Source organism: Microtus pennsylvanicus, chromosome 22, assembly GCF_037038515.1.
Source record: "Microtus pennsylvanicus isolate mMicPen1 chromosome 22, mMicPen1.hap1, whole genome shotgun sequence".
NCBI classification, from domain to species: Eukaryota; Metazoa; Chordata; class Mammalia; order Rodentia; family Cricetidae; genus Microtus; species Microtus pennsylvanicus.
Window position 1 is genome coordinate 23,681,019 of NC_134600.1, and position 26,816 is coordinate 23,707,834.

The 26,816-nt window shown below is 36.5% G+C and overlaps 2 protein-coding genes across 2 annotated transcripts in view; one reads left to right on the forward strand and one right to left on the reverse strand.

Moving 5' to 3' along the window:
• The window catches only part of Znf804b (zinc finger protein 804B), a 461,930-nt gene that overhangs the window by 19,812 nt on the left and 415,302 nt on the right, over window positions 1-26,816 (forward strand). The gene's annotated exons all lie outside the window — the stretch shown is intronic.
• Window positions 7,726-8,487, reverse strand: Tex47 (testis expressed 47). Its single transcript, XM_075956507.1, has one exon. The coding sequence runs from the start codon at window positions 8,485-8,487 to the stop codon at window positions 7,726-7,728; it is 762 nt and encodes a 253-aa protein (XP_075812622.1).

A 26,816-nucleotide genomic window follows, 5' to 3' on the forward strand; every position in this document is an offset into this window, starting at 1 on the left:
ATTTCAGGTGACAAATCATGGTGGTTTTATTTCCTCATTCTTTTGAGTTTATGCAATTAACCAACCAGTTTGATCTTAGAAGTATAATGGAAACAAAATCCCTTAAAACCGATATAAGCCCATTTTCATCTTTTTAAGATTTGAGGTCTCTGAAATAATAATAAAAATTCTTTCATAAGTATATTAAGCCTTTTAATTAGAATGGTGATATAATTTTATAACATTCACAGTACTATTGAGTAATTTAAGTGGGGTTTCCATAATGCAGACTAATAAAAGCTAATTAACAGATCTGGATCTGCCTGTCTCCATTGGCATTTAGGCATTTATCACAGGGTCTCAGACTCTTCCTGAGACTATGAGAAGAATAGCAAAGACCTCTTGGGGACTTATCCTGTGCTTGGTACTGCTAGGAGACACCCTAGAATATGCCACCCCCAGGACTGCTGATAGACCAGCAGCTTGCCTAATTGGCATGATGTTCCAGAAGTAACTCTTGACGACTGGTTCAAATTCAAACCATTTTCTTCTATAACTGCCTTGTGGAGAGTGCAAACCACCACACTCTACTCTGAACTCAGCTCAATTAGAAATGTTTATACACTCACTGATTATATTCTTATATGAGTTACCATGCTTAATACTCAATATTCAGTCAATTTACAGGCAAGAAAACTGAGGCTCTTTGGTTAAACAGCTTTTTCAAAGTCTAGATAGCCAGCAGAAATTCTGATGAGACAAGTTTTCTCGTGTAAAACTGAGAATTCATTCTATTATGTATGACAACGTTGTTTAAAAGAATGTCAGGTTGCTTAGGAATCATTTAGGAGGAAAAAGAGAAGACAGAACACACACGCATACATAAACACACGCACACACACACACACACACACACACACACACACACACACACACAGACAGACACTACTTTACCTTACTTAAATGAAACAGAAAAATTGATTGGATAAATCCAGAAGCTGAACCTAGTTAGAATTAGAAAATAAACCATGAACTGAGGTTACAGTTTTGTATTGTTCCTGAGGGTCTCACCTCTTTGTACTTTTGAGTCATAATTTTCTTTTTTACAAACTCCTGGTCATCAGTGACTACTCAGGGTTCAGTCTCCAACTGTTTTCTCCTTCTGTAGCGAAGTAGGAAGAGGGAGAAGGGGAGGCTGGAAATACCTGATATATGGCCCCAGTCTGTGACCCACGCAGGAGCTGAGAAAAACATGCTCTTAGGGTGGCAAGTGAGCAATGCCTGTCAAATGCGGCTCAGGATGGAAGTGGAAAAGATGCAATTGACAGAGGATGATCTGCTCATTTATACAAAGCCTTAGTCATGCTGTGCTGTTAATTTCAGTAGTTAAGTTTGGTTCTCCCCTGCTTGGGAACAAATTGGTTTTTTTCTATGTTGATTTAGATAATTTCATATATATATATATATATATATATATATATGAAAAAATGATATATATGTATATTTACAATACATGCATGTACGTTTGTGTGTGTGTGTGTGTGTCTGTGTGTGTGTGTGTGTGTGTCTGTGTGTGTGTGTGTGTGTGTCTGTGTGTGTGTGTGTGTACAACTGTTTCTAACAGCATTCCAGGTAGAAACATGTAGCTATTTATGCAAGCAATTTCTGTTTGTCAAGTAAAAGTTTTTATGCAAATTGTTTTGGTGTCTCTTCTGTATTAAAATGGGTGAACTCTGTATCATTACCATTCATAAATTACCATTTGACATGAACAGAAAAGCCAAAATAGGTCAGAGATAAGCTGCTTCTGTTAGGATAGCTTGTCTCTGTAAACTGTGGGCTTGCCACTTTTCATATCTAAGAATTAGCTCAGTAAATTTCTTTAGCGACAGATGTGGGTAAGGGGACACTCTGAAGAATCACTGGGCAAAATGGGCTATGTACAAGAGAAATATTGGGGAATACTTTACACCTGTTTTAAATTCTTGAAGTGTATGATGTATGTGAAATTACCAACATTAAATGAGTGTCCTAAAAGTGTTAGGTTGCAAAAACATTTGTTTCTTATATAAAAAGGTCCAAAGTGCATATGTCAGATTCATAATTACCTCTTTCTGTGATTTCAAAAAATATAAGAACATCATATCATGCCCAATAGTGAGTTACTCACTGTATGCCATGTATGGACAATGTCTCACTTAAAGACTACCAAATAAATTCTTTCTTTCACACACGAATACATTTTATTTTGATCAAATCCACCTCTCGTTTCTCTGTCCAACTCCTGGGTTCTACCCCTCTAAACTTCATGTCACCTCTCTATGTATTGTCTACTGAGTCTAATTATCTAAGAGCACGGGTTTAGCACTTTAAGCATAGGCAACCTTCCAGCGGCCTCACCTCTGAAACAAATTGACTTTCTATCACTGGTAGCTGTGGGCTGCCAGGGGCCTCTCAGCTAGGAGTATGGCCATATGGGCTCCTGACTCACCCTTGCATCCTTTGGAATGTTGACTAGACAGATCTCATATAGGTCCTGGACCGGCAATTGTAGCTGCTGAAATCATGAGTGCTCCTACTGCCTACCACGCCCTGAGCACACTGTTCTGCAGCAGCCCCCTGGGACTGTTGCTCTTTTACAACTTTTCTGGCCCTGCACCTTGGAGAAGGGGATGCAATTTAAACTTCTTACTGAAGATGAGCACTACATAGTCACTTACCAAATAGAACATTTTGGTATGCTGTAGCTGATTATTCATCACCCCCATTACTAAATGTCCAAATAAGGCAGACCCAGTTTCCTCAGAGAAAACATGAATGACGTGTATTCTTTCCCTCTGTGGACTTCTACCATCTCTTTCACTGGTTGCATTAATAGTCCCTAAACTGCTGTAGCTCTAGTCTAATTGTATAGTCCCATTCAATCTCTTCCCCCAAATTCAAAATGGTTATACTATAATGCACATTTAACCATATCACATATAAAAATTCAACTCCATCCTACTTCTCTTGAAGAAAAAGTCATGGCATTTCCTTGCATTCTGTGTCTAATTCTTCCCCGGCCCCATCTCTCATCAATCCTAATTTACTCCAGCCCCTTCCTTATTTGCCTTTTTGAAGTCATTTTAGACTTTTCAACACAGCATGTAGTGTGTATGTGTATGTGTTCTTTCTTTAGATGCATTCTTTTACTCTTGAAACTGGATGTATTAGGACAGAATAGCAATTTGTGTATCCACTAATATAATAATTTTAGTTCCTCTCTAAAATTTCCATTTCTGGGAAGAAACAAAAGAGGATGAATTAAAGTTATCTATCTTTTCCTCATGACTGTGCCCACTCATGCCTAACCATGTCTTGAGACAGCTTTTCAGTCTATGATCGTTGGGTTAGTAAAGGCAGACAAGTTTGCCATGCTGAATCACCTCCCCCAGCCTTGCTGCAGAAACAGGAGCACTGTCCTGTCTCAACTTGCTGTGTCACACTTAGTTCAAGTCTATGTCCTCGGGCCACCGCAGTTCACTAGGTTAGGCTCTTCCGGGATCTTTCTTCCTGACATATCAGCTAGGCTCTGATCCTTTGTAACATGTAGGTATTCTACTTCCCCCATATTCACCTTCCTCTGAGACACTAAGTAAGCATTTTTTTTTTCTGCCACATCATGTAAGCGTCACAACTCCTGTGAGATTACACTACCAAGTGTGGCCAAAATGCCTGGCTCCTCTAGAATCTACCATATACCGCTCCCACAACTCCTATTAAGCCTCCTATTTCCCCCAAATCTCATTTTTTAGTTCTTAAAGGTATGTTCTGCCCTTCTTGAATTGATAAGTGAAAGTGCACATTCAGTTGAACAATATCTACACACTGCTGCTGGTCGACCAAAGCTTACTTGAAGTAGTACAGCTGTACCTGGAGAGTCACACCAAAAAAAAAAAAAAAGCAGAGGAGGGGGCTAGCAAGGTTCATGCTGATCCTTAAACAGTGTCTTTTCAGTCATGCAGTAGAAGTTCTAGCACTCAATACAAAGCCAAGAAAAGAAAACAATATCTCAACCCCTTTTCAGATTAATACTTTTTTGAACATTGTTCACACCTGCACCAGAAAGAAAAAGGAATTTAAGTAAAAGAAAGAAAGACATGACTATAAAGGACTTCAGATGTTTTAGTCCCAGTTCAGAAACAAAGAAATAAAGAACTAAGACAAAAATTATCAACCCAGAATAGTGTACTCTATAGACGATCTGCTATAAATGAAGGAGAAATAAAATCTTTGCATAAAAAAACAGGTTAAGGGTATTTATGACTACTAATTCATCTCTCCAGAAGATACTGGAATACTTAAGTCTGAAGAGAAGCCTAAACACCTGCAAGAAGTCACAGGAATAAGTAATTCCAGGACAGACATGGAAACTTAGGGCAGCAGAAACTTTGAGAAATTTAAAAAGGCGATCCTAATGATCTCCAAATAATTAGGGGGACAGATTCCCAACTGGCCATCTCTTGTCATAAAATGAAACTTCTAGTACCTGGATTGAATTACATGAATATGAATTGTTTGCCAAAGTGGTCCCATGGAAATCCCCAAATAACTCATGATGTTGCTAATACTATAGGCTGCTTTTCTTAAACAGAAAGCAAGGACTCCTTGCTGAAGATAAGACCCACACAACTTATTGACCACGAAGAAGCTAACTGGTACCTACATAGAACCTTCACCCCTACGTTGTAGTGTCTTACATATGAGAAGATATTCTAAAGCCTATCAAAACAAAACATAAACACCAACCCAACCACAAAAAAACCACACAAAAATTAATGATATGTAATTGTGTTCTGCCTGCAAAATACGCTAAGGCAATATGGGTAGCCAACCGATGTCTGATTTGAATTAAGGAACTCTTTACAAGATGGGATCCATACCTGACACTTCTTGGCTGACCAAGAACAAGAGACTAGACAGTCCATACTAGTATTCTTTTTTAAAAAAGTAGCGATAAAATGATATTATTAATAATATTCTGCTATACTCACAGATCAGCACCTTATTCAGTCATCATCAAGAAGCTTCCTCTTGCAGCAGATAGGAACACATACAGAGACCCACATCCAGGCATTACCTTATGACACACATCTCTAAATGGGATTCTCCATCAAATTCCTCCTCTCAGAGTTCAGGGAACCCCATTGGAAGAGGAGGCAGAAAGCGTGTAAAAGTCAGAGAGGATGGAGGATACCAGGAGAACAATGCCCACTAAATCAACTGAGCAAAGTTCCTATGAACTCACAAAGACCGAAGCAGAAAGCATAGGGCCAACACAAGTGGGCACCATGGTCCTCTGTGAACATATAAGCTTTTAGTTTAGTGTTTTAATAGGACTCCTAAGAGTCTGACCCAATGGATCTCTGATTCTTGTTCCTTCTAACCTCTTTTCCTTCTGTTAGTCTGTCCTGTCTAATTTCACGGTGAAGGTATTGATTTATTTTGTAATGTTTTGTTGTGATCCCTTAGAAGCCTGTTTGTAGATGGAACTTTCTTTCCCACAAGGCCCTGCAACTGTTCAGTCCCAAAGAAACATGCATAGGCTTATATTAATTATAAATTGTTTGGCCTCTTAGTTCAAGCTTATTACTAACTAGCTGTTACAACTTAAATTAATCTATAATTCTTGTCTAAAATTAGATATACCTGCAATATTTATATTTACTTTGGCTGTAAACTTTCTTTATTCATCTGACATAAAGAATTACAAAATGTTTTAGTAATGACATTGTTGTTTGGATGACAATAATAATTCTTCCTAAAGTGGCCACTATGATGAGTGAATTTGATTTGAATAAATTCGTTGTAGTCTACTTACTATAATGAATGCATAATTGAGTTATCTATTTGTGTTTTTTCTTATATTGATGATAGATTCTATTTTCATACAATATATTCCGATTTCATGTATATTTAAAATTTACAGTGTGCTAAGTAAATGCTCAGTATTATCAGTTCGATATGTCTATATCTTTTTCTAGAAATACATTGTGATTGCCAATGGTTTTCATTAGTTTAATAAATTAGTTTTCTACCAGTAATTCTTATGTCAGGAAATGATATAGGCTGAAAAATGACATAGAATAGGCAATATGGAGACACATTTTATCACTCTTGGAATATCCAACCAACCAACGACTGGTTTCCTAGTAAGTGTTTACTTGGAGACATTTAGTAATGTACACAAAAGAATGAATAGCAACTGATAAAATCATTTACATGTACATATATTATAGATCTAGACAACTACACATTCATCTCAGGTCTAGAATTTGAGCAGGATTCCTAGGAAGAGTCCATATCTATTTCATACATTGTCAAATGATATTTCTTGTAATCCTGGAAGCAGAGAATCTGGAGCCACCAAGTCTTACTCAGCATCTAGTACTTGGCTGTCACCTGGGCCCTTGCTGTGAATGTTGTCTGGAAACAGCTGTAAGTATTCATATCGCATAGTGCCTATATTATAAGAGCTCAGGTTCAAGTCAACAAAGCAAGGCACTTGGAATTGTGATTTAGCCTTGGAGGTTGCACAGCTTCATGTCTACCATACTCTGTTGGCAAAAGCATGTATGAAGGATGCCAGATTTTAAATGTAAATCCTGTCATATAACATAGGAGGAATCCGAAGGTCACACTGGAAGAGGAGCATGTTGGATTGGATGTATTATACATTTTTTTTGTATAATATTACAAGGCACAATTTTATGTTTAACTTAAGTGTTTAAACTTAATTTGATGTTTAATTTTAATTTTTAACCATACACTACACTTTTGGTCACTTTCTTACTTTAGAAAATACCATTTTTTCCAGACTATTTACCCTGTCAATGAGATGCCATTTGACACAACAACACGGATTACTTGTGTCCTATAATATTGCTTACATATAATATTAAGGTTTTCAACTGAGCAAGAACAATGCCTTGTGTGAACACTGTTGCATCACTAGAGACTGAAATATGCCTGTCATACAGAGGAGTGCTCAATGAATCAATGTTGCATAAAAAATTGTATTGAAATTTGATGGTGTTTTTTAGTTGTTTCAAAAACTCTTGTGTCTTTCATCTTTATGATAGTTTCAATATTACTGATTACATAGGTCAGAATATGGGTGTTTAGGATTATTTTCAGAGGTTAGGTTTTCTCTGATTCACAAATTGTTAATTAATGGTTTATTCCCTTATATTCTCCAAGTTTATTCTACCACTTCCTACTATACCATTTGGAGTATATTACATATTATTATACATTATTTCACATATATATTATGGTTGCTTGTAACTTTACCTTGCAAGTTTCTTAAGGGTTAAACTGTTAGAAATAATCTAACCCTAAACATATTTATTCTACCATATCATAAAGACTTCTTGTTAAATGTTGAGAGAATGCTTGAGAAACTAAATGCCCAAATGGTGTTAAATCCCTTTCAACTATACTTTCCTTAAAAGAAAAAAAAAAGAGTTATCCCATGAAAATTACGGAATTTAAAATTTAATAAACCCAATTACCTGAAAAATTTATTAAGCTTTAGATCAGAATAAGCAGATGTATTCTTATGTTTAGCTTTAGATAAGCTGTTTTACATTCTATGCGCTTATTTCAATGTTCTGTTCTTTTTTTTTAAGAGTAACTTTAGAAATTCTTTGTTACTAAAGTAGTACAAAATCTTTATGAGATGTGCACACATAATCCCTCCCCATCCTATAAACGGGAAGGAGCTGGCCACACAATCTCAGAATCCAGGGTAACATGTATGGGTCTGTTATACATGCTTAAGAATGTTGCTGGGTCCAAGAATTCATCAGCTTTGCACAAGTATTGGATAGTTTGTTCTGGGAGGAGTAGCTCAGGGGCAAGTTGGTGCAAGTTGTCACCTGGCCCTTTCGTACCGACTTTCAAGGTCTTAAAAAGGTGAAATGCCAGTTTATGAGTCATGGTGAGAAAATCTGTGATGACTTCCGATAGAGACTGTGACTGTGTCACATCCTCTAGATACAGAACTGGGACCTTGATGACAGAAACATGCCATTGCATGAACAACCTTGTGGGGATGTTATGAGAAGCAACTATAATTTTGACGTTTTGGATGATAAATTCTTTGTCTTCTTTCTCATGGGCAACATAATCTAAAAGGATTCGGAAAAGCGTGCCATTGGAGGATTCAAGGATATGCAGAAAAGTGCTTGAGTATATGAGCAATAAGCCCGTAACTGTCTCTCCTAAGTGATGCTTCAGAATTGACTGGAAGAGGTGCTCGAAGTATTCAGTCATCTGCTTTTTCTCCACATTGGCTTGTAGGTGGCCCACAAGAAACATCCTGTGAAGGAGGAATTTCTTTAGCTGTAGCCTGTGTTTCTCTTCCTGAAGGTGCATGTAATTGATTCGAGGAACTTTGGGCATCAGTAGAGGGTCCACTTGAAAATGCTTTTTGCTGCCCTTCCGACTATGGGCCATGAAAGACATGATGAATCTTATTTTTTCTTCTAGGTGATTACAAGTCTCACTGGTGATGAACTCTTATTTTTATTTCTTCTGACAAAACAGCAACAACAAAGCAACACAAAATGTGTCAGGTGTTAACGAATAACAATATCTCTACTCAATGCTACAGACAATGTCTTTGAAAAGGAAGAGAATGTAACACCGTGACTGAAAGCCCAGAGATGGTTTCTGAGTTCACAGTGGAATAACTCTTATGTTTAGTAACAGATCTCGCTGTGCCATGATGATTACAAACTATACGTGAGGCTTTTAAAATGGTGTTTCTATAGCAAGTACTTTATTTAACATTTAAAATCCATTTAACTGGCCTGTAAAATAAAAATAAATCGGGGGTACTCTAGGCTATTATTAGTTTATTTAATATTTACTCTCAATGCTAAAAGTCAATAATGTTGCTTTAATCATAACAGTAAACTTTTAAGAGAAAAAGTAAGCTGTTTGGTTTATCCTTTTATCAATAAATCTCTTCTATTTTGCTGTTTTACCGAGGTTTAAATAAAAGCAGACTTCTGCTTTGACCAAATTTCATGTCCCAGCTCCACTCCCAAGCCACCTTAACTTTCGTCACATGTACATTAAAGACATGTACATTACCTGTCTTTGAGGTCCTCTTGGCTTGACCTCTGTCATGCTTCCAACTGCCAGTGCCCTGACCCTCAACTGTCCTATCTAGGGTTCTAAACCCATAAGTCAGGAAAGGAGTTAGAACACCTTTGGCAACAAAGAGGCGAAGTGTAACTAGTCCTAGTTCTTCTTGAATGAGAGTACCCCAATAAACATGTGCACAACATTGTGGATTGTGGGGGAAATGAAATGAAATGTATTTCAGAATGCTTTTTGTTCTTTCTTGGTTTTTTTTGTTTGTTTATGACACACACCCTTGCCTGTCAGACATGTGGTCAATGTGAGCACCTTCAGTTACGCCTCCGCTGTAGCAGTAGAACTTGTACCTATAGCTCACTTATCTACTACTTAAAGACTATAGGAACACATATGACTCTTTCTGATAATGAATCATTTATACAAATGTTTAACAATACCGTTTGGGCTACTTGTGAATTTAAGTTAATTTTTAGAGTTGAAAATAAAAGTGCCTTTTAATATTATACTCACATGAGCTCATGCGACAAGGCTAGGAAACACTTTGATCTAATTTTAAAAAATGAACCTTAGAGAACTTTTTTTCTCCTGAGATTTTCATTATTCAAACTAATGATCTGATTTCAATAATTTGCAGTGATAAATTATTCCAGAAAGTGAAGGCTGAGAGGTGATTTAATAAATCTTTAATTGTGTGATACATAACAATCGCCCATAATTCCTCACTCACTGTGATTCAGCTCATCACTCACTGACTCTTCCCTAAGCGGTTCACTTAGTCAGTGTCTTGTCCGGGCTGCCGTTGTTTCCATTCTTCTTATGGCTTTGTGAAAAGGAAATTTTTGACCACTGTCTCCAGCAGCCCCCTCTTCTTCGCTGGTTTCTTGGAACTGGATGTACCTATTTTCTTTTTTCCCCAAATCTCTTTCTATGATCTGGTGGAATTCTTCTGGCATCAAGTTCTGAACAATGCTGATTATCATAAAGATAATTAATTACCATAAAGATTCATTATCATATGCTGTTACCATAAAGACCTCCCACCCTGTTTCCTTGCAGTAGCTCAGTAGCCTCTGCATTCACTTTTATGAGGACATCAGAAAGGTCCTTGATGCTACTGCTGCCTCATGACTGCCTAATTGAGTATTGGCTCCTCTGAGCCCAGCTATGGGATCTTCTCACACGAAAGCTTCAGCTGGCACACACACAGCTGCTTGATTGACACCGACAAAGAAAAACCTGAGCCCATTCAAAAATCTTTTTACAGAAGACTTTTACATCATTTTATGCAGTTACTATTTATAACTCTTCTTTCCATAGATGTTAAATCTACTCCTTGAAAATTTAGAAACTGAGATTATAAAAATTATTTTTATTAAATTATTTTTCTTTGTCAGCATTGTCTAGTGCCAAAAGGTCAACCCCTTGAAAACATACATAGAAGTAACATTATACGAACTTAACAGGTTATATTCAATAACAATTAGTGAAAAATAATTAAAAAATTTGAAGATGAGCAGTAAGTGTATATGGGTGGGTTTGGAAAGTGAGAGAAATTTAATTACATTAAAATCTTAAAAGCAAAATTACTCTAAATTTTGAAAAAAATTCCTTACTAATATAATGATTAATTTTTTGTCTCATAGTTTTTAGATCAAACCCATTTCTCTTTTCTTTTTCTATCTCTTAAAAGCAAATCCCAAATTATAAGACTTACTTTCTTTTAAAAATTCTTATTTTTCTAGAAAGCTAGCTTACACCTTTAATCCCAGTCTGTGGGAGGCAGAGGTACATGGATGGTCTCTGAGTTCAAGGTCAGCGTCTTCTACAAATCAAGTTCTAGGGCCACCATGGTCACATATAGAAAACTTGAAAAACTATACGAAAAATTCCCTATTTCAAAATGCGTTTGGTTTCCACTGCCCCCTTTGTAGTCCTCTAGATTTCTTCACCCCAATATTAAACTCAGATTATAGAATGTAAACCTGTATAATAATTCATATGATATGCATTTTCAAATGATTTTACAGAGTCCTTGCTGCTACTTGAATACTGGAAAAGGAAGATCTACATTGACTGTGTGCATGATATGATCTATAATATTATTTCCAACCTCCAGGAGTGAATTAGATCACAGTGAACATAGAGACATGTAACAGGATGGTTTGTTACCTAAGGTTGGCATTGCTCATAGTTATCAGGAACTTACAGTACATCACTGCTACGAAAGACCCCTGCCTGAATCCACAGAAAAATCATTTCTTTAATTTAAAATTTATCTGAATGTGACACTTTGTATGGTTCTATCTAATGCATCTAAAATAATAGTTTTACCCCAGATAGGCAAACAAACACTTTATATACAGGTAGGATTGATTTTCATCAGGCATTCTTTATAGAGAGCACAATTTCCTTCCAAGGGCCAGCCTTCAAAATAAGGTTAATTATTGGATTATATTATCCCACTTACATGTCTGCTCCCATTTATGTATCTTATTTTGGTTATAATATGTCCTCAGAAAGAGCACATGAGAAGAAAACATAACTTGTATATGGGCTTCAATTGAGATTTTAACTCACTTCCCATATTGCCACTGTCTTTGGGGTCTCCATAAATCTTGCTGTAAATAATCAATATTTTAGCTTTTGTCTTCACTGTCATCACTTCTTTCCAGACATTAAGCACCATTAACCTGCATGGCTCCTGCTGAATTGCTTGCTTAAGATTTGTTTCTTTTCTTTTTTTAAAAAAGAAAACAAACTATCTTTTTTTTCATTATACAAATCAATCCAAGTTCCCACTCCTTCCTCTCCTCCCATTCCCTCTACCTTCTTCCCCACCCCTACCCCCATCCACTCCTCAGAGAGGGTAAGGCTCATTGCTTTGGAGAAAGTCCAAGGCCCTCCCTACTATATCTAGGCTGAGCAAGGCATCCATTAAAAGAAAATAGGATCTCAAAAAGCCCATACAAGCCGTAGGGATAAATCCTGGTGCCACTGCCAGTGGCCCCTCAGTCTGCCCCAGCTGTGCCACTGTCAACCACATTCAGGTAGACTGTTTCAGTGGGTGTATCTATCATGGTCTTGACCTCTTTGCTCATATTCTCACTCTTCCCATTTCAACTGAACTTTGGGAGGTCAGTCCAGTGCTCCGATGTGGGTCTCTGCCTGTGTTTCTATCAGTTGCTGGATGAAAGGTTATACGATGATATTTAAGATATTCATCAGTCTGACTACAGGACAAGGCCATTTTGGGCACCCTCTCCTCTATGTAGTCACTCATAAGTGGATACTAGCTATAATAAAGGATATTGAGCCTATGGTTCATGATCCTAGAGAAGCTAACTAACAAGGTGAACCCTAAGAAAAACATATATAGATACATCTGAAAAGTCAAAATAGAAAAGATCACCTGACAAAATTGGAAACATGGGGATGGTGGAAAAAAAGAGGGTGGAAGGGGAGAAGGGGAGGGACAAGGAGAACTTGAGGGAATGGGATAGTCAAGATGGAGGAAGACAGAGATGAGAGCCGAAAATGAGATGTCTTGATTGAGGGAGCCATTATGGGGTTAGCAATAAACCTGACACTAGGGAAATTTCCAGGAATCTACAAGGATGACCCCAGCTTAGACCCTAAGATTTCTGTTTCTAATAGCATCACAGCATGACAGGCTCCCCTACTCCTCTGATGAACACAACCTCTTCTGGAGATTCCAGTTGCCTTTCTCACTCATGCTCCTGGAAAGGGAGCTCACTAGTGGAATCCTCCCACCCACTGTGTGGGATTTATCACCCTTCTCTTTCACGTATATTTTTATTTCTAGTATAAACTTAATAGAAAAATGGGTTTTCACCAATTTAAATAGATAAGTGATATAATATTTCAACTAAACTAGTCATTTTTCAAGACATACTAATCTCTGAATAAAATCTAATTGGTGTCAGATTTAAAAACATAAATAATCATTTCTTTATTTTAAAAATTGGCTGTGATACCTTTGTGTGGTTCAATCTAATGCATTTATTTAGTCAAACTTAAATAATAGTTTGACTAGTCCAATATATGATTTTATAGTTGTAGTTTTATTCTGTTTCCCCAGTATGTTTTTCCCCATTTATCAAATGTCAGTTAGGTTATTCGCTTGAATTACAGGAGTTTTGCCCCCTGACTATCTGAAAAGTTTAGGTGGCATTTATCCTGTTTTGCTAAGATGTCACCAGTAAAGAGAGGAAAGAAAAAGCAGGCATTTTGAACTATTTCTGTTTGGCTGGAATGTATAGCTACAGTTGTACACTTTTGTTTTAGTAGAGATTCATTGTGTGAGCTCCCAAGCACAGGAGTCTTAATTACCCATCTCAGATGTAGAATCCCACAGAATTCTTCTCCATATTGACCTAGTTTTGGAGGCATTTGCTTTATTTTATCTACAGTGGTCTAATTAGAGTGACTGTATACGTTCAAGTTGTCATCACTTAACAGTTAGTAGGAACTTGCAGTCTTAGTCCTTTTCAGTTATTCCAATTATGCCCCCTGTTATTTCATATCAGCTTATTTCTCATAACATACTCATAACACGTGTCACACAGTACATTTTGTGATTTCTTATAGACTTCATACTCTGGTATGTTGTCCAGAATCAAGTGTTCTTTGATAAACTCCCAATGGCCTCTGTTTGGTGTAGGACATATAGGTCAGAGAGAAGATCAAACATCACTAATGGCCTAGAGTAGCTACATTTTCATATACTCATTTAATATTAATAGTAAGCCTTCTTAGAGTGACTGTGAAAGACATATTATTATAGGGCTACCTTAGGTAAGTGGACATTCTTTTCACAGCTTATAGAGGACGTTGTTAAAATAGTGGATAGTTTACAAATTGTTTAAATCTTCTCTCATCAACTTCCTTGTCATACTTACATTAAAACCCCACCCACCCCAGTGATATTTTTTATAGGGACATGAATGGATCAGGACACAGAAACCAGTGTATCCCACTGTAGCAAATTCTATTGCAAAGGCATGGCAATCTCCTAGAATTTTCTGCTATCAAGTTTGGTACTTTTTTTTTTAACTAGTTGACCACAGTCCTTAACAAATTGCCAACTTGGTTCAATGCAGTGGATTTTCTGATCTGCTATTGCTTGCAGGATAGATACTTAAGAATACAGAGATCCTATAACACCTAGATAAATGAAATGTAAAGGAAATATCTAAATGATAACTGTGATTCAAATAAATTATCCTATTTTTATTAGTCGGTCATTTATCTTAGATTTACTGACAGTTTGAGCACTTTGCAAGATGCAAACACATAAACATTTCCTAATTTAGGGGAGTAGAATCCTGTAGTGGTGGTGAAATGTTCAGGAATCTCAGATGTGCTTAGAAATGGTCAGGTATCCACTACTTTAGGAATATTGAAATGGAAAGCATTGCTGGGTTTTCCTGGTGACAAAGCTCTTATATTAGCAGCATCTTAAAGAGAACATTTACTATTCCTGTTCTGTGAAGAAACAGCATAACCAAGGCACCTGTAAAAAAAAGAACACTTAATTGGGGGCTTGCAGACAGTTTCAGAAGGTGCATCTCTGATCATTATGGCAGCAAGCAGACAGGTATGGAGCTGGAGAAATAGTTCAGAGCTTACACTTGATCCAGAAGCAGGAAGCAAAATGATGGAGAGGCTAAGCCTAGAGTGGGCTCTTTAAATCTCAGAGCCCATCCTCAAAGAAACACTCTCCAAGAAGGTCACACCGCCTAATGCTTCCTAAACAGTCCACCAAGAGGGAACCAACAATTCAAATAGATGAGTCCAGGAGAGCCATATTCATTTAAAGCGCCACAAGGGTTATGGAGTGCCTTTGAGGATGTCCCTTGAATTTATGATTTTAGAATGTAAGGTTGTGAAGAACCAGACTGATTCCAGAGAATCCCAGCACGACTTTCACCTTTCTCCTGTGCTTCAGAATAGAGAGAAGGAGGACTACTTCCTTTAACATAATTATGTGTCTCAACACTACTGAATCACCAGTCTAACAGAATGATTCGTATAAATAAGTAACTAAAACTTGGGTGAAACCTTCTAGTAAAAGTCATACTCTTGTTAGACTAAGTGGACAGTTTCATGGAACACCAGCGTGAAATTTGTTACGAAATCACTAGAGTTAAAGCTATACAAGGAAATAATGTTATATGCTTTCTTTATCATATTATTTTTCCTTCCTTCCTTCCTTCCTTCCTTCCTTCCTTCCTTCCTTCCTGCCTGCCTGCCTGCCTGCCTTCCTGCCTTCCTTGTTCCTTTGTCTCTTCCAAAAGCAGTATGAAATAGTCTTTTGAAGTTATTTGTCAAAGAAAACACAGGCACACCTTTTAAATTCAAATAATTAATATATATCTACTCTGTATAAAATGGGTGTGAACATTGGACATGTTGTTGAGAATCAGTTCTGATCTTCTCACATAAAAAGTTTAATTCAGCTAGTAGACCTGAAGGCCACATGACTAGTTAACTTAGGAGTAAATAAGCATTTAGGTAGGTATCAATGACACAGGTGGCTTGGGTAATGGTGATAAGACCAGAGAATGCAAAGGAAGACACTAACAATGTAAGGAGCATGTGTTGAGAGTTATAAAATGAGGCAATTCTTTCTTTTTTTTAAAAAAATTTTATTGAGAAAAAAAAAAGTTTCCGCCTCCTCCCAGCCTCCCATTTCCCTCCCCCTCCTCCCACTCCTCTCCCCCTCCCCCACTCCTCTCCCCCTCCCTCTCCAGTCCAAAGAGCAGTCAGGGTTCCCTGCCCTGTGGAAAGTCCAAGGTCCTCCCCCCTCCATCCAGGTCTAGGAAGGTGAACACCCAAACTGGCAATTCTCTTTTTTTAAAAAAGGTAACAGTCTGTTATGGAAGCTACAAAACTCTAGGTGGAAAACAAAAGCAGCTTCTGAAGGTCAATTCAGAAGGGAGGTTTCAAAGAAAGGGCTAAGGCATTTAAGGTTTGCTACAACCTTCCTATGTCACCATTTTCAAATTTTGGGGGTCATTTTAGATAAAATAGTTTAAAACTAAATGGCTCAGAGGAGTCAGAACCATTCAGTTCTGACAGTAGAGAGAATGGTCGAAGGCTTGGCGCTTCTCCCAAGCATTTGTCAGAAAGAAGTCTGTTGCTCTTTGGACAGCAAATTGTAGAAAAAGAAGATTGCAAGGGAAGATGCAGTAGAAATCCCTGGCTCTCCATACTGAAAGCAAGCATTCCAGTTCCTCCACAAAGTGCTGTTGGGTTGTGTGGGAAATGTGGAATCTGAAAGCAGAATATGGTATATGCCTGACAATATCTTAAGATCACAGGCTGTACCTCCGTCTTCTCGACTATAAATAACAGTAAACTCTGAATTATATCTACGTTTCCCTTTCATCTACTTTGTGTTTTCTGTTTCTGTGGCTGACAGTGCATGATCGTACATTACATTAGCAACATACCTGTTGGAAATTATGTCATGTGACCTAATCAAAGGCAATGTCCATTTACTTTACCATGATGTGTCCATAAGGGAGAATGCATGGAATAGCGTATTTGGAATTCTTATATAAATACCTACTCTGTATATTATCATTTATGGCAAAACACCTTAAATAAGCGAACATCTTTTCACAGCTTGGTTTTGGTTGGTCTTTCTTTAATTGTTGAATGATATGGAGAAAATTGAACTACTTTGCTTTAGATTTAGAAGGAGCTTGGCACCAACACAAAATATACCACACCGTTAAGGAAAATTCAGCACAAGGAAGTTTAGTGTCTTTATGCCCGCAAGTTGCTGACGTTCTAACAGAGTTGACAAAATATTTAGATGAAAGACTCAACAGGGACATGATGCCTCTCCCTGGAGTACTTTGTAATATAGCACAATGCCAGAACGTTCCCAAGATTAATCATTTAAATCTGAGTGTTATAATACTCAAGAGACACTTATTGTATATTATTTTAGAAAAAACGTAATGTAATCAGGTTCTATGCTTATTGGTGAGTAGTTTAATAAATATTTTTGGGATATTTGGCAAGGCGAAAAAGTCTTATAATCAGAAAGACCTACTAAAATATTATTATTTCCTGAACATAAAATGATAGTTTTTATTAGAATTTAGAACTTTAGCAATTATTTGTTTAGAGAATAATGCCTTTCAAACTCCGTGTAACCATATTATTTTTATTTTATGTAACTAGAATAAGGAACATGAAATATTTGTACAGATTGGCTCTGTCCTAGATTTTTAAATAGTTTCCCACTAATTTATTTAACAATCACTGTTATCTTGAGACTGTTCTCATACACACTAAATTCAAAGACATATTCCCATTCAAATTCAGGGAACCAACACATATTTTAGAAACTAAGTTTGCTAACATTAGAGACAATGTGGACATAAAAAGACTCATTACAATAGTGGATCACAGTCTTCAGTAAGTATTCTTAAAGATATAACCTTTGTTGGAGCGGGGCAGCGTGAACATATAATTTTTGAAATAGAGTATTGGAATGAGGCAAGATAGGGGTTGTGCTGTAAGACAGAGTGTGGGTCCCCATGGGCGATGAGCGCTCCATAGAAGAGAGCTGAAGATTGAGCTGCATAAATAACCATATGGTATATGCCACTTATTTTATTCTAATTCTTTGTCTTCATAATGCAGGGACCTCTCCCCTTTATAGAGGTCACAATTGACCTATTAGAGAATCACTTCAAATGGATTTCTGTTTCACAGGAGATTTTCTAGGCAAAGTAGTCTTGCTCACTATGTGCCTCATGTTCTAAAATCTAATCACTTTGTGGTTCTTTTAACTATGAAAGATTTTAAGTGACCCATTTTATAGGCTAGTGTTTGAACTAACTGTGGACTTAACTGCTAGCCCAATGACCCAGTTAGTGGAAATACAGTCTATTATGTGAATATTCTATTTTCTTTGTGTGATTTCTGTTTTTATTTGATGGCATAACTACTACTGTTTAATTGTGGCACATCAGAAATACACACACACACACACGTACCTGTGCGTGTGTGTGTAATTTTTTCAAGTACCTGCCGAGGCAAGAAGACAGTGTCTGGTTGTCTAGCAGTGGATATACTGGCAAACGTAAATGAAAGCAGCCTGATGTGGAGCTAGGGTCAGAGCCCAGGTTACCCTACAAGAAGAGCAGATGCTTTTATCTGCTGAGTCATCTTCCAGCCCCAGTGAATATTAATTCACTTTCTGTGGTGACAGTTACTTTATTAAGTTCTTTTATTATATACTGTTCAAATAATCTGCCTATGTGCTAAGTATTTACACCTATCTCGCTCATCTCTGTGTGCTTCTATCTCTATGTGTCTGTCTTTATCTCTCTGTTTCTCTGTCTCTATTTCTGTCTCTGTGTCTCTTTGTTTCTATTTCTGGAAATTTCCAATAGTAAGTCACAGCACAGTAGAAGAAAACATAATTTTTCAGTTTTGACTGTTGACCAAACTGAACCTCTGCCTTGGATCTCAGGCTCAAAGGGCGGTAGGAAGTGATGCTTAGAAGGTCGTAAATGTTAGGGTAATTGGTGCGATTTGTACTTAGTGAATCATTCTTAGATGGTGGATTTGCTGCCTCCAGTGATCTATTTTGGAGCTGAGCTAGCTTTGCATTTTTTATAAGGTCATTTCCTCAGACCCGAGTCTCAAAAGAGCAAGGAAATTCCCGTTGGTCATGTTTTCCAATACTGAATTCAGGTGTGGGTTTCTGGCCTCTTCAATACCTTCTCTGGTTTCAAAAAGAGATTTTTTGTTGTTGTTGTTTTTATTTTGTTTATATTTTTTTTAAAAAATAAAGACAGTTTTTTGGACAAATACAGTTTTATACTTTGAGTATTTATTTTTGAAAGATCATTTTTAGGAAAAAATCTTTTTAGTGAAAACAAAAGAATAATTATGCTCTGCAGATTCTGGAAAGCAGATCTGGCTCTCATTGTCCTTCTCTACCTGGAGTTACTGATTTACACGGCATAGTCATGCATTGTCCTTCTCCACCCGCTGTCACTAATTTACACGACAAAGCTTTGCTACTACATTTTATAGCTAGGGAGTTTTCTGTCACTGTTATATAGACGTAAGTAAAAAAAGTTTATGTCATGAAAAACTCAAAGAGCATGAACATTGTGCCAGCAGGTGATAGAAGAAGGAATTCAAGTTCTAGTATTCTCCTGTACAGAGGCTCCGTCTTCAATCTCCACTACGTGTGACTTGAGGAAGAGAGAATGGCCTCTCTGAATACTTTATGACTGTGTACAGGGAGAGCTGCTGAGGCAGTAGCTGGGAAATACAATCAGCGCATGTGAAGCCAGCACCTATTTGTCTTAAATTAATCATTGTTCCAGGGCAGGCAGATGATAATCCTGGGGCTGATGTCAATGTCTTTTTATTCATGACACAGATAAACCTGCAGCTCTGCTGTTTATGTGAGAGTTACGTGCTGTGAAAGATCTTACATCATTATAGATTGCTTGGTAGATTTTTTTTTAATTTTTTGGATTGAAATCAGTAACTAATTATTTATGAAATAAACCATTGGTTATGTTAAGTCCATTTGCTTTATTGCCAGCCGGGTGTAAGCAAAGGTTTCTAAGTAGAAAACTTTTTTTCATCATTATTAAACCCTTCAGTTGATAGAGTTCTTTTTTTAATTTTTTATTGTTTTTATTGAGCTATGCATTTTTCTCTGATCCCCTCCCTTCCACCTCTTTCCCCTGCTTCCCACTCTTTTGACCCCCATGCTCCCAGTTTGCTCAGGAGATCTTGTCTTTTTCTTCTTCATATTTAGATCCATGTACATTTCTTTTAAGGTCCTCTTAGTTGTCCAGCTCTCTGAAGCTGTAGATTATAAGTTTTTTTTTTGTTTTCTGTTTTAGTCTAAAAGCCAGTTATGAGTGAGTACAGATTTGTTATAAGATATCATAAAAAGAGTGAGTACAGAGTACATATTTTTTTTAGATCCACTCATTTGAATGCAAATTTGTTTTTTACCACTGAGTAAGTACTTCATTGTGTAATATACCACATTTTCTTTATCCATTCTTCGGTTGAGCAGCATCTAGGTTGATTCCAGGTTACAACTATTACAAATAATGCTGCTATGAACACAGTTGAGCAAATGTCCTTGTGGTATGAGTGAGCTTCCTTTAGGAATATACTATAAAGTGGTATTGCTGGGCCTTGAAGTAGATTGATTCCTAATGTTCTGAGAAATTGCCATACTGATTTCCAAAGTGACTGTGCAAGTTTGCACTCCCACCAGCAATGGAGGAGTGTTCACCTTTGTCCGCATCTTCTGAGCATAGGCTGTCATTAGTGTTTCTCTAATCTTGGACATTCCAACAGGTGTAAGAAGGAATCTCAGAGTTATTTTGATTTGTATTTCTCTGATGGCTAAGGATGTTAAACATTTCCTAAGGTGTCTATCAGTCATTTGAGATTCATCTGTTGAGAGCCGTTCTCTGTTTAAGTCTGTACCTTATTATTTTATTGGATTATTTGTTCTTTTGATGTCAAGTTTCTTGAGTTCTTTGTATATTTTGGAGTTCAGTCCTTTGTCTGATATGGGGTTGGTGATGTCTTACAATTGAAGTGGAAATATTTCCACAGTGTTGTTTCACTATATAGGTAAAAAGTCCGTGTTGTTAATGCAGCTAGAGGCTGAAGAGCAGTATGGTGGGTCTAATACAGCCATCCCAAGAGGATACCCCATGGAATCACTTGCTATAGACTTGTTTTCTCTCTCCTGGAAGGAAAAATGGTGGAATGAGAGGAAAAGAGGAAGAGAGGAAGCACGTAGCTACACTCTAGGTTTTTCTAGTAAGTATCATGTTTACTGGTGTGAAGGGTAGTATATAAGAATGTCATGACCTCGTTTGACTTCCAAAGTGATATTTTGAAGGTTTAACCATCTTCTCACTCTTGTTTTTATCTGCATAATAAATGTGGAGACATGAATATGTTTGAAACTTTATACATTGAGACTAAAAGCTATACATTATATTTAGTTTAATTAATCAATATTCTGTACATATATGTGTGCATATATATACACACATATATAGAATACACAAACACACACGCATATATATATATAGCATATATAAAAACTATATATATATATGTGTGTGTGTGTGTGTGTGTGTGTGTGTGTGTGTGTGTGTGTGGTTTATTTTCCAAGTGGAAGGGGAGATTCTAAATAGAATTTAAAACTAAATAAAATAGCGTCCCAACAGGCTGACTTCAATCTAGCAGTGTACTTAGAAGGATTTAAATCAATATACGTTTAAAATTAAGTAAGACTATAGGCTTTGGCTATAGGGCCATAGGAGTGAGAAGTCCAGCCCTTCCAAGTTATTAAGTTACTCTTACAGACTGAGGATACAGCATGAGGTGTTTCTTATGTCCCTGACAACAGCCTAGACTCAGTGCACCTGAAGTCCTGCACCCACATGCTAGTTAAGTTGGCGATATCTCTGTTTCCTTCCCAGAGGACAAGCTTTTAACCTTGAAAGAATTCTAATTTATAGACTAAAGTTTTGAAATAAGTTTTGGCAGCAACACCTCGGTATTAAGAATAGATTTATGATATTTGGTATTTCAATGCTATCTGGTGTGTTTAGAAAACCTGGCTCTGTGAACTAACAAATTAGCTTTCAATTTCATCCTTAAACATGTTACTGAATAATTGATTTAAGTCTGTTATTTTAAGTTTTAAAACTTTCCAGGTTTTAAATAGTGTTAGAATATTTAGTATTTTATGTATGCATAAATAATCAATTATTATCCATCAACTTATCTGCCTAAACTATTTGGTTTATTAGATAAGTGGCTCATTTTGAAATGTCTTGAATTTTAATTTTTAACATCTGGGTCAAAGGTAATTTGAACTTTTCTGAGAAGGTACAATTAAAATTTTTCATCTAATAATTTGTGAATTGGTGCTACAAACTTTGAGGATAAATGATGTTTTTCACTTTGAAAATTAAAAAAAAAATTAAACTGAGCCCAGTGGTGCAGGTTTATCATCCAGCACGTGGGAGACTGAGGCAGGAAGTCGACCAGGGGTTCAAGGCCAGTGTGGGCTTTTTAGTGAACACCAACATAATTGAAGTACAGAGTAAGTTATTAGCTCAAATACAAACAAATAACCAAAATTAAATTTAATATTAAGCTTCATAAACAAAATACACCTATAACGGGCATTTTCTGTGCGGCCTCCTCTCATGGCCGAAGAAAAACACTTTATTGACAACATCGATTTGTTTTCTCATCACCAGTAGTGAAGAGATAGAGTCGGTGCACAGTTTGTTAGAATGGAGGCTTCCGGCAACTCGCTTGTAGGTCAGTATGGTGGGGTCCTCTGAAGATGGAAGGCAGCCCTCTGTCAACACAGTTGTGGCTTTGGCTCTCTGAGGCCGGGCTATGTAGCTGTGGATCCATCTGAGAAAGGGCTGCCATGTATTCCTGCCTCATTTTTCTCCCTTAATATTTTATAAGACTTGGGTTATTTACAACAGAGATAAGCAGCAATATGATATTCACATCAATCTTCTAATTCAGAGAAATCATTGGCCACCCATATCCTGTGTGCCTCCCCTGTAGTTGCAGCTAAGTAAGTTTTGTTTTTATATATAGTGTTTTATTTGACATGCCACATTGTTATTATACCACAGATACTTCTACTTTTTATGGAATCACATCATCTATCATGCTTTTGCTACCTAGTATCATATTTTGAATGCCTTTATTATGAATAAGATATAAATAAATATGAAAGTACATGACATTGTCATTAACATACTATAAACTACATAAATCTTTAATGAAGAATCAGTCATAACACAAAAGCATTATGCTTACTGGCTACATAGATTTCACTATAGAGATGAATTTAATATCAGACAACACCAAACATTAACCATTTTGAATTGTCTACATTTTTGTTATAATAAGCAACAGTATATGAATATTTTAAATCTGAATTTTTATTAATCCATTTTACAATTAGCATGATACACAAGTGTCAAACAGGAAGAAGTTATCATTTTGTAAGTGTTTGGAATCCATTGCAAGGTGTTCCACAGAGAGATGAACCATTTGCCTAATGATTGAATTCTAAATATATAAAATTTAAGGCCAAGTTACAGACAGACATTACCATCACTGTGATAACTGAGAACTTCCCTTTCAGGAACTTAGAATAAAAGGTTTCAAATATTTAAAAAAGTATTTTGTTACCAGTCATATTTGAACGTGAAATAAAAGATGATCTAATGTGAATTCTGAGAAATGTAGTCCAGAAAGTCCCACGGGGCAGAGTGCTGCATATGTGGTCTTAAGAATATCAGTTTAGAAATTCTTTGCTGGTCACATACTGCATGATATGGCTGGTGATAGATTCTTACAGAACACAGACAGTTTCTCCTTTTCTATTCATTGAAGCTGGTACAGTCATTTACCAGAGTAACAACAGGTAAGAGTGTTACAGCCATCCTGAACCGAATACAGTCTGTAGTATAATAGTTGAGTGTTGGAGAACTAAACAGTAACCTTCCCTTCTGAACCTAGGAAAAATCAAAATTCCTCTCTTCTGAAAGCAATTCAGCTTTATTCATGCCAAGAAAAGTCTAATGTTTTGTATAAAATTTCAACTACATTTGCTAGCTACATTAAACACAGATTATGCTGATTTGAATAGTTGTTATTAAAACAATACAGAGAAAGTTTGTCAAGATATAAAAGGTAAGAACCTTTGTGTGCTATCAGTAAGATTATAAATTGATGCAGCAGCAATGGGAAAGACCATAAAGGATTTTCAAAACTAAAAGATAGAATTGGCATATGACTGATCAATCCCACTTTTGGGATATGTACAAAAGAATTGAAACCTAGGTCTCAATGAAATATTTGCTTATCCACGTCCACAGAAATCACAGTCATAGCAACTAAAAGACAGAAGAAATACAAATGTCTTTTGATAAGTGGTTCTGGTTTTAAAAAGTATTGCATTTGTATCTTTAAAAATGATGGAAATTGTTTAGATGGTCCAAGATTAGAGGACACTAAGAACAGCAGGGTAAATGAAACAAGCCAGTCATAGAGCAAAAAATAATGCCTGGTTCCTTTAATAGGATATCTAAAATGTCAAAATTATACACAGAGAAAATAGAACAATGATCACCAAGATCTGAGAAAAAGGACAAATGAAAATTTTTCTTTTAACACCTTCATAGCTGGAATTCTGCAAAACAAAATGATCTGTAGCTTGTTCCCAACAGTAGCATCCTGCACACTTACAGCCATGTTCAGTAAAAAGTTTTTAGGATGGAATATCTTATGCTCTGTTTCTTAGTCATATAAAAATGGTAATTTGAATATGATAGGATGTATTTCAATAAATATCAGAAGTCAAGTGTAAAATTTCATATCACATCCTTTCTTATGTTTGCTGGAAACTAAAGATGTTCTCTCAAGATCCACATGCCCTGATGCCTCTTGACTGCCTTGAACTTTCGTAGAGATGGAGAATGGCTTATATAATTGCTGAGGTTGAGCAAATGTTCTCTGAGTCTAATTATTTATGGTTTTAATGTTGAAGAGAAATGGTGAATTTGTACCTACCCTCTTTACTCTTCGCTTCTGACACAGCTCATGCACCATCGGACAGACTAGTGTTCAGTTGACACAGCTCATGCACCATCGGACAGACTAGCGTTCAGGAAGAGTCAGAAAGATATTCTTGCAAGTGTAAAATTTTGGTATATTTTTTGGCATTTATCTCTGATTTCAGGAATTGGCTAATATCAAGTTTTAAATGTAGCTGGTAATTCTGCTAAAAAAATTGGGCATGTATCTTTATTTGTTTTATGATCCAACAGCTTTGGAGCTCTTATCTAACCAGGCTGAATTAGCACATGAAGGAAAATAGCAATGTTGGGATACTGTATCATTTTATTTCCTATATGACTCAGTTACAGAAGAAACTTATTTTTATTCTGAGGTTTGGTGTATAATCTTCTTGATTACACAGATATTTAAAGTAAACCCCTTCTATATTTTCTGTATCTCACCTCTCTCTCTTAATTTCTCTTTCTCTCTTACACATGCACATACAAAATAATGTTAATGCTGAGAGCTTCCAAATATTTTATGCTACAGAATGTGAATATGGCCAGAGTCCTTGAAGCCCACAACACAACTTTAGGTAAACAAAGTGTCAGGTACAAGTTTGCTCTTTTGTTTGATTGCAGTTGTAGTATTAAACTGTCAATCAAATCTTTACAGTGATTTTAAAAATTTCAAATATGAAGAGATATAAATTCTAACTTTAGTCTTGCATAGAGCAAACCATGGTGACACATCCTAAATTCCTCATTGATGACAGATTCAATTAATTCCTTTATTCCCTCCAAGGTGACTTACACATTAGTTTAAATTTTATTTAAGTTTGTTTTCATGTTGTATGGACTTAATTAATATTATTAAAAAGTACTGAAATTATTTAGTCTTTGGAGAAAACTGAGGAAAATTTCCATAGAACATAGTGTGAAAAGAATAAAACTATGGCTCTTTGGCTTGTTTTCTATTGTTTATCCTTAAAAGGTTTTGAAAATTGATTTGAGGCATTGCAGACAAACTCGGCTATTATATATGAGCCTGGGTAAGCTCGACAGCGTTTTCACACCGTGAGCCAGCTGTTGTGTAGAGGCCTCACGAAGTATATTGAACACTGCCTTTGTATCTCTAGCTGTGATGGGGTCTGCATCCTTATCTCAAGGTACACAAGGGTTATTTATGAAACTACATTCTCTTGCTTTTACAACACAATTCTACTTTAGAAGTAATGGCAATTTCTAAAAAAAAGTAATTTCTACAGTAAAAAGTTCTGAAGTGATTTATCTAACCTGAACTTTAGTAAGTTCAGTGTTAATTAAGTTTGAATACTGAAAATCTTAAATTAAAAAAAAAAGATGAGCAAAGATTTGAGCACTTCGTTCCTGCTTTTTATCCTTAGTGATTGATACACAGCTTCTGGTTGTTCACTTTGGAATTAATCATATCCTGATATTTTCAGAAATTAATACAAAAATGAAATCAAAATCTATGGCTGGGTGGTGGTGGCTCATGCCTTAATCCCAGCACTCAGAAGGTAGAAGCAGATGGATCTCTGAGTTTGAGGACAGTCTGATCTATACAGCAAGTTCCAAAACAACCAGGGCTACACAGAGAAAACAACTCCATATCAACCAACCAAGCAACCACACAAACAAACAAACAAACAAACAAACCACAATACAGCAACAACAAAAGCCATACAAATGTAATCACATTTAAAACCCATTTAAAGGAAACATCATCTTCCAGACACGGCAAGGTCAATGCACATATTAACTCAGAGTCAGTGGAAGCACATAAAATAATTGCAGATGCTCCAGCCAGACAGAATCCCAATATGAAAGAGAGGAAGTGAACACAAAGTCTACCACTAGCCAAGAAGCTACTTGCAACTGGTACTTCTGGGATAGGGAAATCAGTTATCTTCAGTAAAGTGACACTGTGTGTGTGTGTGTGTGTGTTGTATATGGCAGTCCAAGTGAGCAACCCATGTTCAGTAGCAGTAGGTCAACAAAAATAGGACACCACAA